General features: G+C 37.4%; 1 protein-coding gene across 1 annotated transcript in view; it reads right to left on the bottom strand.

Moving 5' to 3' along the window:
* Window positions 1–16,874, bottom strand: part of cep89 (centrosomal protein 89) — a 100,612-nt gene extending 83,738 nt beyond the window's left edge. The window contains exons 1-11 of the mRNA XM_041267741.1: window positions 16,656–16,874; window positions 14,278–14,384; window positions 13,342–13,497; window positions 12,238–12,427; window positions 7,513–7,615; window positions 6,516–6,550; window positions 3,730–3,781; window positions 3,511–3,612; window positions 1,979–2,197; window positions 877–1,058; window positions 416–442 (exon numbers count right to left, since the gene is read on the bottom strand). Coding sequence (XP_041123675.1) covers window positions 416–442; window positions 877–1,058; window positions 1,979–2,197; window positions 3,511–3,612; window positions 3,730–3,781; window positions 6,516–6,550; window positions 7,513–7,615; window positions 12,238–12,427; window positions 13,342–13,497; window positions 14,278–14,384; window positions 16,656–16,712 — 1,230 coding nt within the window. The 5' untranslated portion in view covers window positions 16,713–16,874. The remainder of the gene's footprint in view (window positions 1–415; window positions 443–876; window positions 1,059–1,978; window positions 2,198–3,510; window positions 3,613–3,729; window positions 3,782–6,515; window positions 6,551–7,512; window positions 7,616–12,237; window positions 12,428–13,341; window positions 13,498–14,277; window positions 14,385–16,655) is intronic.
* Window positions 16,875–16,965: the final 91 nt, after the last annotated feature.

The raw sequence follows: 16,965 nt of genomic DNA, 5'->3' as shown, positions 1-16,965 counted from the left end.
TCCTACAGGTCATTACAGCATTGTCAGTCTCACAGAAATACAGAGACAGATAATGAAACAGACACACATTTCATTTCACTATAAATCTTAAATCAGATTACACTTTTTTTTTTTTTTTTACTTTTACTGTACTGGCTGGGTATTACAGCAGTTACTGTACATGTTCATTGTTTATATTACCAGTTTATCGTTCTATAGAGGAACACAAAACTTTATGGAATACAACTATCAGTTTAGTTGGAACAATACTTGAACTGCTCCATTTTGACTAAATACTCACTCCTGTATCTTTCTCGATCATTTCAGCCTTTACAGTTGCATCACAATAAATCAGTTAATGAAACTTACTGTAAGCAGCAACAGAAGATTTACTAAAATATTAAACAGGGTTGGTTAATTAAAAGTATGTCTTTACCTCCTCTTTAGACAGTGGTCTGAACAACTGTTAGACCACCACTGTACGACCTAACGATAAAACACCCGCCACACAACTGTATCTTTCTCCCGCTCTTCCGCCTTTACAATGCATCCCAACCTCCACCCGTACGACTTACCTGTCCAGCCCAGCAATAGAAGCTTTCTCCCCTATTAAACCTGGCTTTGCGTTCACTAAAAGTATGTCTCTACTCCTCTTTAGACAGTGGTCTTGCATGTGTCTGGGTAGCGATCAGTTCCCGTCTCGCGCTGGCTAGCGTTTTCTGGCATCCTTTTCATCCCACCCCTCCGTGGCTGCTGTCGGTGCGCGTGCCGTTTGTGGTATAGAGCAATCTGAAGGTGCTTAATAAGGTGGCTCCCAGGCAGTCCCGTCGGGCCTTCCTACGTCTACTCCCCTCTCCTCCAGTCGCCAGCTCCCGCCCGCACTCCTACTCCACCAACCTTCCATCTTCCACCCTTCCTCAAGGCTAACTCATCGAGCAGTTTCCCCTTCTCTCGCACTGCGTGCGCACCCTTCCCCCCGACCCTATCTTGACACCTGACTGGAGTGCTAGCCCCCCCCCGTCGGCACACGTGACGTCCATCTGATTCTCCCACCTTAACTTTGCCAGTTAGCCCCGCGCCTTAGGTGGCTCCACACTAAACATCTTAACAGCCCTACAGTCAGGGCATCTTACCCCCTCTGTCTACTACTAAAATCTACTAAAGTCAGAATATATATCTACTATATATATTCCTGCATTTTCCTAACGGTCAATATCAGGTTTACATTCTCTAGCATGGTGAGACATTTAAAGATTTTACTGAGTGGAAGCAAGTGGAAATTGAAGTAAAATCTTGATTATCCCAACTTAAATTTTGACAAACACAAAACAGCCTCCCGGTAAACTCATATTGTGTGTAATGCAAAAAGAGCCCGTTATCATTGGTATATACACCACAGTACTGTAAAACGTATATTTTAAAAGGTACAGGGGTTGTACTACAGCTATTTATGGTTGTTTGATTATCAGAGCAAATCCATTTTACAAACATCCTGGGTCCTGGTAAGTTAGGATATTATAGTTTTTTTTTTTTATTATTCTGCTCTCTCTCTCTCTCTAAAATGACGCTACTTCATTCACGCAAAACTTCAAAAGTTATTTATGCACTAGAATTCAGTTAACTATACCATAGTGAAGATACGTGATGGGTAATGCACAGATAATCAATGAGTGAGGAAAGGCATAAACAGAGGGACAAAGTTCTATTACCCACAAAGAACCATCATGTTTACTGTTGATCCCACATGCAAGTAACCATTTACTTATGATGGTAGATTTAATGAATCAATTTATTTTTGTTTTTAGGACAGGCGGACGGACACAATCAGTACACAAAGGTCCCTATTTTTTAATATGGACCCTAAAAACAAAAAAACAATCCAAGTAAAAATATATTCAGCAAGGAAGCAATTCTCCTGATGCAAAAATAATACTTTAAACCCTTGGTTATCATTCCTTTAAATGACATAGCTAGGGTAAAGAACTCTGGAATCTCCCACCTTCCCTAGATAGACTCTCCTCTGCTTCCTTCAGCCTTCTGTTTTCCTTTTGTGATTGGTCTAGCCTGAGTTGTGTCTTCTGCAGTCGATGGCCCTGCTCCTGAAGCTTCTGGATTAAGGCCTGATTTTCACAGCCCAGAGCGTGATTTCTTTCTTTCATCTCTTGTAATATCTCCTTGTTCATTTCCATCAGTTCTTTGTATGTATCATCTGTCAAATCTACAGGCCACATAGCGCACAAAGCAAAAAAAAAAAACAGGCAGGAAAAGCATGATGAAGTTTAGTATTTAGTGTATATTACTGCACTGTGTTTTTTGTAAGCTAACTGTAAGTCGCCCTGGGTAAGGGCATCTGCTAATAAATAAATAAATAAATAAATAAATAATAATGTAGAGATTTTGGGATAGTAAATAAAGAAAAGCAATATCTTAAGCTTTACTGTTTGCCTTTTACTTGTTTAATTTTTTATTCTCTGACCATATTTATATTTGATTTATGCATCTAATTCAAATTTCACTAATTCAGTGCCCGATTATTTTTACATCCAGTTTACTCTCTACCAATTCAAAATGTCCACTTACATTGTCTCAGCACAGCAATTCCCCACAGCAGCAAAAAAATAAATGAAGGCCAATGGGCGTCCTCCTCTTTACACCCAAAAACTCAAAAGAGATGTCGGCAAGCTACCGGACTCTGGAGGACAAAGGCCAGCCCTGCGAGTGCCTTCTTGACTGCGCCAGCTGTCTGGCAAGTAGTGCCACTGTAGTCCCTGACTTACCTCCATACCCTGCAGGGGCGCCAGAGCCAATGCAACACTACTTCTGGACTCTCCAGTGAAGACCAGCGACTTTGCACAGCCAAGACGCTAACCTGCTCTCCCCTGACTGTGTGTCTCACCTTGCACACCCCGCTGCTATGCTTTTACCATGCGAGCCACTCAGAGACCCACCACACACGTACTTTTTAATTTTACATGTTCCTCTAATTACTCAGTGATCGTTTGATTTCATAGTATACATGAGAGCTTACCAACAGTGTCATGATGCAGCAGGGGTCCCCTTATTTTAATGTATTTGTTCTTATCCAACTTTTTAAGGCAAGCGATTATAAGTGAAAAGAAGGGACATGTTTAACTACTGATATCCAGATATTCACACTAGATGTTGGGTAGAATCAATATTCAGATAATAAATTCTTAATTATCTTTACTAGAAATAATTCATAATACAACTCTAGTCCTCCTTGAATTTATATACAAAAACTATATACAATCTAAAAGTTTCTAACTTATATTTTAACAGAATAAGAGTACGGTTACATTTGTATAGATTTTATTGAAGATGTGAAAAATCTTCAAGACTAGTTTGTCTGCAAAAGTAGAATGGGTTCTGTGCAAAACCTCAGACTAAGCTTTCAGGGATCAAAATACCCTTACAGCTGCAAGAAAATTAGCTAAGCTCTGCCATTAAATAAATAAATAGAAAAGATAACATCAGTGCACACAGAAGCAAACAATATAATAAACATCAAACCTGATTTGCTGTCCTTTATTAAGATCTTCTTTGATAAAGTCCTCCTCTTAGACAAGATTGAATCAGCTCTTGGAGTTTCAAGGCTCAAGTCAAGTGTCAGGTCTGCAAGAGACAATTTGTTAAAACAAAGATAAGGCTTTTAAAAAAAAAAAAAAAAAAAAAAAGTAAAAAAAGGGAGTTTGTTTTTTTTTTTTTTTTTTTTTTTTTTAATCTCAGTACCTGGTGATGGAGAAGGCCTTTGGGCTGTTTCTTCCACCTTTGAAATTTCAGCCTTTAAGAAACAGATCACGCAATAAATGTAGTCAACTGCAGATACAGAATTTACAAAATTCAAAGACACAAGCATTTCATCTGACAGCATTAGTAATTCGGAACATAAAACAGTTCTGCCACGCAAATTCACTTAACAGGAATGCATTTCACATATCCTGTCATTTTAGGTTAAAGCGAAGTATCAGTGGAAAGCAGGATCGGCCTATATACAGTATATCTAATCCCCAAATAATAAACTAATAATAAATGTAATATATATTGTGCATTGGTTCTGTTATTTCACAACAGGGGTTAAAAATTCTAAAATAGCAAAGACTCTGTTGTTCTAAGAAAAAATAGGTATGCTAATGATTGTAAAAACAAAATGAGGTATATGGCCACGATAGACTACAGCCAACATATTTATATTTACCTCCCCAGATCTGATACTCTTAATAAAAGAACACATTTTCATCACGGATAAGCCTAGATATAAGTATAAATTTAAGTGACACAAACACAGGCAGACAGACAGACAGACCCCCAGATTATGATACACCCAATAACTTGGGTTCTTCGCAACTTTCATGATAATTGGGAAACTGCGACATGTGCCCTTGAAGATGTACGCCTCCACTATATCCTACACCCATTGCGGTCTTATGTCGGACCAGGTCTGACATTACAACTTTCCCTTTCCAGTCCGATGTCATCAAAAAGACATCAAGCACAGGTCTCTAGTCATTCTTTCTCCAGAAAAAGCAGAGAAAACCTAGTGAGATTGATAAATCTGAACAATACACATAGCCCCTGCACCACAGAGTTAACACGGACATAAACAAAGAAGATAGCTGCTTCTGCATCCAGTGCACAAAGAATATCATAGACACTTGCAGAGCTTTTTGAGATTATAGTAATAAAATAATAACTTGGATCGCATTATTTGGTGATATAACCAGTGATCAGGAGAGGATTTATCAGTATGCATGACTAAGAAGAGGTATGTGAAAAACACAGAGAACAAGGGGTGGGGCTTGGCTGGATACAGTGGCTCTTTAATTAATTAAATTAATTTAATTAGGAGTTTTTGCCACTGATCAACATAAAAAAGTCCATAATGTCAAAGTGAAAAATAGAATCTACAAATTGTTCTAAATGAATTACAAGTATAAAACAGAAAATAATTGATTGCATAAGTATTCACCCCCTTTGCTATGACACACCTAAATAAGCTCTGGTGCAACCAATTGTCTTTAGAAGTCACATTATCAGTTGAATGGAGTCCACCTGTGTGCAATTAAGGTGTTTCACATGATTTCAGGTTAAATACACCTGTCTCCCACAGTTGGTTAGTACATTTCCTAACAAAAACTACATCATGAAGACGAAGGAACATTAAAGCAAATCGAGGTTCTTCAAAAGGTTCTTCAAAAGCACCAATCAGGGGTAGGATATAAGAAAATTTCCAAGGCATTGAATATCCCCCGGAGCACAGTAAATTCCATTATTAAGAAATGGAGAGAATATAACACAACTGTGAATCTGTCAAGAACAGGCCATCCTGAAAAACTGAGTATCCGGGTGAGAAGGGCACTAGTAAGGGAGGCCACCAAGAGGCCTACGGCAACTCTAATGGAGTTACAAACTTCCACAGCTGAGCTGGGAGACACTGTGCATACGGCAACAATAGCCCGGGTGCTTCACAAAACTGGCCTTTATGGGAGAGTGTCAAAAAGAAAGCCGTTGTTGAAAAAAACTCACATCAAATCTCGGCTAGAGTGTGCCAGAAGGCATGTGGGAGACTTTGAGACCAAGTGGAAGAAGATTCTATGGTCTGATGAGACCAAAATATAGCCTTTTGGCCTCAACGCTAAGTGCTTTTTTTGGTGCAAGCCTAACACCGCACATCATCCTGAGAACACCATCCTTCCTGTGAAGCATGGTGGTGGCAGCATCATGCTATGGGGATGCTTCTCTGCATCAGAAATCCTGGAGGAAAACCTGCTGAAGTCTGCAAGAGACCTGGGACTTGGGAGAAGATTCATCTTCCAGCAGTACAATGACCCGAAACATACAGCCAAAGCCACACTGGAGTGGCTTAAAAACAAAAAGGTCAATGTCCTGGAGTGGCCCAATCAAAGACATGACCTCAATCCAATTGAGAATATGTGGAAAGAGTTGAAAATTACTGTTCACCAAAGATCCCCATCCAACTCGACGGAGCTTGAGCAATTTTGCAAAGAAGAATGGGCAAAAATTGTAGTGTCCAGATGTGCAAAGCTGGTAGAGACTTATCCAAATAGACTCATGGCTGTAATTGCTGTCAAAGGTGCCTCTACCAAATATTGACTCAAGGGGCTGAATACTTATGCAATCAATTATTTTGTGTTTTGTATTTGTAATTAATTTAGAAGAATTTGTAGATTTTATTTTTCACTTTGACATTATGGACTTTTTTTGTGTTGTTCAGTGGCAAAAACTCTAAATCCATTTTGATTCCATGTTGTAACACAATAAAATGTAGAGTGTCATTTTGCTATGCAGTGCCTTTTAAACCTGCTTTGCTCTGAAAAATATATATTTTAAAACAGCGTGTGTAAAATAAACAGCGTATGTGAAAATAAATTGGACCTGATGCGTCTGACAAGCGCTGAATAAATGGACTGCTAAGGGTTAAATGTGTAGTAGAAGAGAAGTGTGTAATTAGTACAATAACAACAGGAAACAAGAAATCAATTATTTACAACCCATACCTTTTGAAGTAAATTCTCTTGAACTATGTTCTTTTCTAAAATAAAAAAAGGTTAGATTCCATTATGCAGATTCAAGATTTCAGCAAGCATTTTTTAAATACTACAAAAACAAGGAAAAAAAAAGTTAAACATTGGTGGGTTATCTGATTGACATGAGACACCACTGAAAGCCAATACAGCTCTCCATAATTGACTTAATTCATTTTCAAACCAGAAAAAGCCATTGCTTATTTCAGTCACTGACATTACCCTCTTCAGTATCTATGAATGAATGATTTAGATATTTCCAAAAAACTACAGATTTTGACAGAATTGAAACAAATGAGTTGCTGATGTGTTTAAATTGTTCTGGCAGGATATAAAATCATTCCTCAATCATTACAGCGTCCAAATTGTTCAGGCAAGTTGGGGGTGGAAATCTGCAACAAAATCTCTGCAAAAGCCTACAGAGCCATCACATAAGGCACTTTTTGTGATACATCTGTAATTTATGCAGTCTTCAATACAGAAGCAATTACTCATCAATCACCTACTATCAACTCTCTTGTCCTTTTGTGACAGATGCAGAAAAATATCAATTTGAATGGTCTTTGCCATCCAAGCAGAAACAACAATTGAGAATTAGAGCAAAACACACAAAATGGGCTATTATAGAGGAAAGAAAATAAATATTAGGAAAATGTAGAAAATATAAAGCAGCCCTTAAGGCTTCGTTAACAGAAGAGAAAATTGATGTAGTATCAATATGCATAATGTTGCGATCAATACTACAAAATGAGGATTTGATTAGTGTGGATGTAACGCTATTCTTAGACTATTATAGTGACTTTTAAAAATAGTTTCCACTTAGTATAAAAAGACATAAATAAACCCATAAACCAATATAGATTAGAATGTTATTGAGACTGGAGTGTGTTTGAGAGTTTTACACAAAGTGCTTTAAGATCAGTAGTGTGTATCCTATGTTAAAAGCCTGCCTGCTTATTTTTAGCCTTACCTTGCATTTGTTCAGTTCGTAGTTGATATGGTAAAGTCGGAGAAGCCACACGATATGCAGAGCTGTCAGTCTCATTAGTGCCCAACGACATGGGTATTCTTCCCTAGACACCATGAACAAACACATGAAGTTAAATACAGCCAAACCACATAAGCCATTTATCCTTTGGGATCTTTTTAAAATGACCTAAAGAGCAGTGGATCTTTAATACTTGTAACCTTTTCCAACAGGTCTCTTCATTGTTATTGTATTTACAGTAGTGTGTTAACAAATGGGTCAATAAATAAAATAGAAAAACTGCCCTAGAGTTAAACCACCACAGATGGATTGATACTTCTTCAAACAGTCCTATAATGTTAGGGAATAGGACCCACTATCTCATTTATATTGACAGTATCGACACAGTACCGTCCTTAAAGATGATGAATCCTCAGAATAAAATTTTGACACAAAGTACTTCGAGCTACTGGAAGTATTGACCTTGTGTTAATAGGCTGCAGAGCACCGACACACCAAAACAGAGCACATTATTAAAACACTACACTGTCGCATTTGCTTTCAGGGAGGCTATGGCAGCTGCTGAACAACCTTTTACAAGACATGGCAGTTCAATAGGACATACTGAGACTTGCAAGAACAGCTTTGAAACTAGCAGGAGAATCCAGAAGGAAAAATTCAGTTCAATCAGAAGGTGGTACCATATTGAATATGAAAAAAAAAAAAAAGTGAACACAACCCACAGATTTTTTACTTAGTGTAACAAAACGGTTTGTATAAGATAGTTACTATCTGATGATAACAGCATCACGTTAAGATTAGCTATGTATACTCTTAAAGTAAATGTTATTACAATATATACTAATACACACACACACACACACACAAATATATATATATATAGACACACACACACACACACCGTAGTGCAGGGTGCTGCAAGATGCAAGCTGATTTTCAGTCTACTCACTCAGAATCAGAGCAATAATCCACTCTGACGGGATAGCAGCTTGTAATATACAGCATCCCTTAAGACATACAAATATCATATAGGTATGATGGAGAAATGGTTGATAGGATGGCTCAATCAATCATTTAGCCATCTGAATACTGTTTATTTAATTGTTTTAATTTTATGACCTATCACAGCTTCTAGAAGACTTGACATAACATGCACAAGCTTTTTCCACAAGTCTGGGGTATTTATTTTTTCAACTGCTCAATACTTGAAGGCAGTCTATTCTTTGCATTAACCTAGTCTGGTCTGGGCTATGGACCAAGAACATTTATGTTTCTGTGTTTACTTAAAACTAACATTTATTGCATCCCACTTCATCTACGATAGCATATAGATACACTGTATAATTCAGCATTCTGAGCACTCTGCTTCATTAGGAACCAGACATTGCTGGCTTACACAGTCCCTGATACAATCAAACCTGTTTAATATAATTCACCCTCTAAACTATGTCTATGAAATCAACCAATTGCTAGTAAGGATTTGTCAAAACTATCTTGTGTACAGATGTCATCCGGTAAATAGGACATACAACACAATTCTAAATTTGAAAAAACACTTTTGCATTTCAGTACTGTAGAGCAACTTACTTACATGTAAAGATGGTGGTCTTTATTTGTTATTCCCAAAGTGATTGTAAGTAGAGGGGAAATCAGGTGTATGTATGATAAATGTGAGTGATATGAACCGGGTGTGAATATTGCCAGATATTATCAGGAAACAATCCCCATTGACTCCCATTATATTGTAGCTGGGACATTTCAATGTGGTGATAAGAAGTGGGGAATAAACTGGGGAATAGAAACAGACTTTCTGATTATGTAAAGTGCACAGGGCTAGAACCAGACATCAAGGAGTTAAATAAAAAAAATTAAAATAAATAAGATTATGGGACACTGTGCTTAGTACTTTTATATTAAGCTAATCGCTGCATGGAGTGAAAGTAGTTCCTATTTTTTTTTTCATTCCACAAACAGCTTTGCAGCTCCGGTGAAAGAGGACTTAGCTTTTAGGTTAAACATGACTGACAGCATCATTATACCATTTTAGTCGGTATGGGCTTTGTCGAATCGATTTTATATTAAATGTGCCTAAACCATTCCTCAGTTGCCATGGTTACATGCTGTACACACTATGAACATGGCGACCTCATGCGTTGTTGATTAATGACTACGGCAAGAGGGCAAATGAGGTTCAGGTTTTGTAAAAAAAAAAAAAAAAAAAAAAAGAAAGAAAAAGAAACAATTGATGATTCCGAAAACATATTTTGTAGTTGCTTGCTCAAGCTTGAGCAATTAAATTTTGGCATCAGTGCAGATTGTGCCCCATTGTTTCTGAAACATAAACTTAAAGAACACATTGCATTTGGTACTTTTTGAAAGCTGCTATACAGAACACCTGCACCATCATTAAAATGTTCTCCTATGGCTGGTTGCAAGTACAGTAGGAGCTGATCAGCTCTTGTTTGGAGTGGTTTCTTGCTAGTTTTATCATGTTAAAAACCATTTTCCTGGGAAATTACATAGTTTCCAGTTGTTGACAGTTTCTTAATATAACACCAGCAACAGCATGCAGATCTGTTCTGTTTCACTCTACTTTATATTCATACTTCAGCACTATTCAATTTTTCTGCAAAGATTCTGTGTAATAAACGGCAAATCCTATTTCACTGCAAATCTCTTTTCTACGATATAAGCCCCAGTTAGCAGTGGGGATGCAACTGTCTGTTTCAATGTGTGAATATTTCCACCTTGACACCAAGTGTGCAGTTTAATAACTTTATATATTGCCATGCATGTTAAAAGTCTACTATTAACTCAGGCTGCTTTCCTAACCTGCAGGCTGAACTTGCTAACAATATGCAATTTGCAAACATCATTTACAATTTGCATTTCAGTTATGTAGAAGTTATGTCTTCACTAAGCCATGCCTTGTTCCACAAGCTACACTTGTGATAGGCCTTCTGTCTGTTCTGTGTCAATCCGTTCACTGCAAATCCATTCTGAATACCAAATACTACTGCTAAGGCTCCATTTCAACAAATGGGGGGTTGGAACAAAAACCAAGTAAGGAGAATGGCAACTTTGATTGAAATGTTAGTAAACACGAAGCGTGTGAGAAAGTGTGTGATTTGAATCATTGACAGGGTCATAGGTTAAAACAATGATTTATTTATTGAGAGAATCATAGAATATAGCTGAGCAGTCTCTATCATAGAGGCCTAAAATATGAGGCTTACACTGAGACAGCACCAGTGTAGTGCCACAAACCTATAAGCTAATAATAAATTAAATAAATAAATAAATATGATCACCACACTAGGTAAGATGTCAAAGATAATGGGGACTGTTTGAGGGTTTTCCATAAGATGAAATAGAATAACTGAAGTTGGCATCTCAAGCAGTTTATGATACACTACAGTAGCTGGTGAAGAAGCTGCAACAAAAGTAGAAGCCACTGTGGTGGATTTATAAAGAACACATATCATCTCTTCTCACAGGGTACAAGAGTCCTTGATGTCCCAGTTAAAATGTTAGTCACAGTTACACACAACCTGTACAAATACACTGGAGTTGTTAACTCATGTGGTTAACAATTAAAACTCAGGGTTTTACAAATCACCCCTTAGACTCATCATGTGATGAAGTGCTTTATTTAATCCAGCACTTTCCTAATAAAGGGACCTCACTCTGTAGATACCAAAATACTGTATCTACATGCAAACATGACTTCATATATTTCCAAAGACAACCTACATTTTAATTTTAGATTACATTACATAACTAGCAGAATCAAGCTTTCAGTTCACAATATCTGTTTAAAGTTTTCTAATTTAAAAAACACAGAAGAACTTGAAAATTACTATTAATATTCATGGAATTAGAAGACATTGCTTGAATTGTATTAGCTTTCTCTGTTACATGTTCCCTAGTAAAAGTTTACCATAGTAAAAGCACAGCAGTGTAATAAAGTCTAGTGAATGCATAGTAAAGCATTTTAAAGCTCAATATGGTAAAGTGAATTAAGCATAGTAAACTATGGCAAATGTAAAGCATATCCATGGGAAAAGCACTATCTTAATATGTTGTTTACTGGGTGAATGATATTCTTAAAATAAATGCCAGCTTGTTCTGTTTAGGCAGGAGGACCATGAAGCAAAGCTAAGCTCAAACGATGCAAAGTGATTTCTATTATAATAATATTAACGTCTTATAAATCACAAAAACTAAAATTGTACTCAGGAACTACTATTGTAATAAATATGTTAACAGCCATGTTCTATGTAAACGATGATATCTATACACAGAATAAGAGGTACTGGAATGTTATTATGACAAATCTTTAATGGTGATTGGTTGGTTCCGCACACTAATACAAGAATGAATTACAGAATGGACACACTCTTTTACTAGTAATTCTGTTAAGTTGTTCAAGGTGTTTTAAAGCCCTTACAGCAAGTTGTTTGTGCCATCCACAAACTACCGGATAGCCATACAGTGATAAGCAGTGCTGATATAACCATGAAACATGTCCATTTAGAATTAGGCTGGATTGAAAAGCATGCTTCTCCTTTTCAACATACACATGTATTTCTGTTACCTAAACTTTGGATTATCCAAACAATATTTATGGCTGTCCTATGCAATAGCATACTCAATAAAACACTCACTGTTAATAATTGAACATCTACTGCATGGAAATATGGTTACCTTTTTGTTTGGTTTGGCATAAACAGGCTCAATCTGACTCTCATCCTCCTTTGCAAGAGTGCAATAGATATGGCCTTCTGACTCCGATAGCACCTCCTTCTCTACATCTTCATAGTCATCATCCTCATCATCAGAGAACCTTGGGGAAGGCATGTGGCGCCTGCCATTGACAGTGTCATTCCACCTCTCCCTGCATACACAAAACACATCAAATGGCACTTGGCGACTAAACAGTTATGAGTGCACTAAAACTTGGTCCAGAGTTGCCTCATGATCTCATGAAAGATTCCACTGTGGCCCATACAGGGTGTTGTTTTCCATTCTGAAGAGGTTTTGATTCATACGTCATTGTGATTTCTACTTGCTTCAACTACAGCATCCACCCTTGTTATAAAGAGCTGACAACTCTTAAACCTGCAGAAACATTGCTCTTCTTAGCATAATAAGGGCATATAAGGCTTACTTTCTGTTCCAAGGCAGGATGTTGTCTTTGCTGGACCTAACTAACTTGTTAGTGCACCAAGAACACCGATTTTTTCAAATGAACGTGAATGATTTATTATCTTAATTCTATGTTACATAAGATATAGATTTACATTGTATACTAGTAGCACCATCTGCTGGTAGTAGAAGATATACACATTTGACTGTTTAAAAGAGATCAGCAGCTATTGAACAAAGTGCACGGTTTTCTTATTCTTGTTTACAACACAAATAATTTAATATGGTACATATCCATATTTTTAAGACATAAATTCCATATAGCAATAAAGAACCATAAAGTCCTGCTAAAATATGTTTCACAATATGCAGGTAATACAATTCACATGACTAGTGGGGTACAATTACCATTAAATGATAGACAAATTTGCTGGATGATATGGGAGAGAATGTATTCATCATTTCAACTATAAATCCCATTTAACTATTTAGTGGACTACAAGAAGGAATAGTGTGCAGTGCTTTTGTCATTACAGAAATACATCAAGACTATAAATTGGTACTTTTATTTTTCATTCCCCATCAGCCTAGTTACCTCTAAAAGTGAATTAATGGTCTAAAAACCATTAATATAAATAACTAATGATCAGTACCCAACATTACCTTTCAATCTGAGCAGTACTGGCGTATGGCTCTATGCTGCTCCTGTTCTCTGAATAAGAGACATCCGTCTCCGAGAAGGACCTCTGTCGAGGTTGGGGGATTGCCACTGTACGACCAGTTAGTGTTGTGGATAAAATGGCAGCTGCTAAAGCAGACCTAAAAGTATATATTTTTTTAAAAATTAGAAATGAGAGATGACAGTCTCTAATAATAAAATAAAAAAAACACAGTGTCAATAAGGCCCTGAAAAAATGAAATTTGTGGTAAATTCTAAATTTTTATACCAGCTGATCATTGATAATATGCCCTTTGTAGAAAACTAGAAATTGGAGTTTTCGTGAACAAAAACAAAGTATTCCCTTTGACATTGTGTGTTAATATATTGTGGAACAATTGTCAGCTATAGTGGTAATACAGTAGGATAGGTGTAGTGTAAGGATATTTATTTATTTATTTTTTCTATTGGTTACCCAAAATGTTAATATTTAAACAAGTTTAAGCCATGTAACATACACAGTAACTTTAAACAGCTGTAAAGAAAAAAATGTATCATGGAATTGCCCTAAGTTGTTTGATAGATTGGAAAAGAAGGTGGTGTTTGAAATACTGTAGATATTTTGAGCTGGAGCTGATAGAAGGGATTAATATGCTTACTAGCTTTACTGACGATAAGGTTTTTGAAGTTAGTTATGAAGGCATACTGTATGTTATGTGGCAATGAAACAGTAAATGAACAACTCTACTAGAACTTAACATAGTTCTATTTTTTGCCAGGAAGAGAAAGTTTCTTATAAACTTACAGCACATTGATCTCCTGGTTACAGTCACAGATCCACCATTTCTGTGGTTATGACAACTAAATAAAAACAGGCAAACAAAATGAAAGAGAAACACACACACACACACACACACACACACACGCGCATGTATATGTACCTGGGTCTTTCTGGAGAGGGGTTTGGGCTGCGAGGGGGAGGGGTGCGGGGGACAGCTGACCTGGGGGCAATGGTGGCAGCAGGGATCAAGCCATGAGCTATGTGCTTCTAAACAAACGACGGGAAACCAGGTTAGTTAGGATGAGATGAAGAACACAACAGTACAGAGACAACCAAACTAAGCAAAACAGACAAACATGTAGAAGCCATAATGAATTTGCTTTGGACATCTGAATATAGGATGCTCTCAATCCCACCAATATAGTTTGACTCTGAAGTTGATAACTGTCCCACCCCATCTGCTCATCAATGCAGACAATGTTTAACTTAAAAGTACTGCCACTTGGAGTGCAGGGTAAGTCACGCAAGTGTGTTTCGAATCACATTGCTATGAAGATCTTTGCTTGAGAACCACAGGGAGCTCTGCATTGGTCTTTGCGCTACCGCTGTGTTAGGGAATAAACTCACGTCATAGCACTTCAGCAACCCCAACTGGTCAGGTGTTCGATAAGCGTGCAGTCTTTCTAGGCTTGGTCACTGTCGCCAGGGTTCAGTAGCTTGTTAACATCCATTGCTTAATTTTAACATCTGAAAGGAGTTGATTGGCTTGACAGCTGAAATGAAGGTCTCATCATGATCTTTAGTTCCCCTGACTGGTAAGTGGGTTGCAATGGTGAGACGACATTCAAATTGGATATTTCAAATGCGGTCTTACTTTACCCCAGGACACACATTTGAAAATATGTCTCATGAGTAACACACACAGCTAATTTTACAGACCACCACTAATCTCAGACTAGTATACTTAGTTGCATTGGATAATCCAAGATTAGTGTTGATTGAGGTCTATGAAACTGGCAGTTTAAGCTTTGTGTTTTAAGGGTTTTTCTACAGCAACATGTAAGATTATCTATCACCAGCTTTTAAAATACATTTTCTTATTAGCATTAGCAACATCATTACCGGCCCCTTATGCTTTGGGAGGTTTAAATTGAGCTTCATGATACCATTAAGCACTTCACATGGCCCAAGGTCTAACAGGTTGAGACTGGTCTGGGACAATGGGTGGGAGGCCAGGCTATGAAGTCGGCCTTCAGCGCAGGAAAGCAGTAATTTAAACGTTCTAAATGTTTACAAACAATAAAATATCAAAGATAAGGGGACCAGAGCTAATAACATATAAGAAAACTAACATTTACACTCTGTATGACCTGAATCGGAACATCTGTTTCAGTGTTCACAGTACTTTTAGGAGCAATGGACCCAAATGGAAGACTGCAATTAAAAGCCCACAGATATTAAAGCGGTTTTATGGAGACTAGATTAATAGTTTTGTACTGCACATTGCTAAGGCAGCCTATAAAAAACCTCTACAGGTTCAGGCTTTGACTGAGTTTCTGGCCCATGCCTTTATCATCATTGTATCTGACTTCTCTTCTCATCCAGCCCAACTAGTTGTAAACTGTGCTGTCCGAGTGTACAATAGATTACTGGACATGTCACTTCAGTACTGCAAAGGCTTAATTGTCTTTGGGTTAATTCATTGTCATCTGTATAATAACCTGTGGTGGAAACACAGCGCTGAGAGAGGCTGAGAGAGAGAGAGAGAGAGAGAGATGCAGATACGAATATACTTGTTTAATTTACGTACTGTGTTTATTTGTTTTGCCCCTTGAGCCGTTTTGTTTAAATATTTATTTTGCTTATTTAACAAAAGTCCTCCTGCGGCAGTTTAGCCCCGTACCTCTGTTTGTTTTGTTTTTGCACTACCCGCTAGTCCGTGACATCTCCCCACACGCCGCTCAAGCCATCGCGGAGACAATGTATTACAGCTTGAATAACTAGTTGCACAAGTTTGTAGGTGTATTATAAGTAGTGTTCACGCAGCTACGTATACGGCGAAATATTGAGTTATAAACCAAAATCCAGTCAGCATCTCGACGTGGATGCCTCTCCGTTTTATTCACACGCAGTTAGGTTTCTTGATATATTTATTAAGAAATGTCTTACGGCAAAAGAAAATGTAAATAATAATAATAATAATAATAATTCTATAATTCGGCTATGTGCAGTCCTTTTTTGTAATTTTTTGCCTTAGAAAGGCGTGCATGCAAGTACAATTCAACAGGCAAGGAAGCTTGTGAATAGAAGAAGGCATCAAGTGTAATAATAAAAAAAGAACTGCTAAGCCAACAAATGTCTTCATTATGATGAAACGCAGTCCACAGACGCCTAAAGTATACAATAAATTGGCACGATGGAAATAGTCTAGACCAAAACTCAATACGTATGTAGGCAGTATCAGTTTTATAGACGTTTAGGAATTACCATGAACTTCAGGAAATAATTGAAAATAAATCTGGATAAGTTACTACTTACAAATGCCATTGCATCTTTTCTTCTAAAGCTGAATGCCATCTTTGGAAATGACGTCATATTTTGCTCTCCGCTTCAAATGAACACTGCAAAAAAAGTATTTTGATTCCTCTGTTTACTGGAAAATACAGAAAGATAATTCCGTGCAACGATCATCAATTACACTTCTCTTCCGTTTGACTACCCAGTAACTAGACGCTTTCTCTGATACACCACACTCCTGCAACGCTCGACGCGATTGGATGTGGACAATGTGTCTGTCCAACCATAGTCTAGCTTTAACCATCTTAGCAACGCAGTCCGTTTAGAAATT

The sequence above is a fragment of the Polyodon spathula genome, chromosome 13 (genome assembly GCF_017654505.1).
Source record: "Polyodon spathula isolate WHYD16114869_AA chromosome 13, ASM1765450v1, whole genome shotgun sequence".
Classification (NCBI taxonomy): Eukaryota; Metazoa; Chordata; class Actinopteri; order Acipenseriformes; family Polyodontidae; genus Polyodon; species Polyodon spathula.
This window is presented reverse-complemented; position numbering and strand designations above follow the sequence as displayed.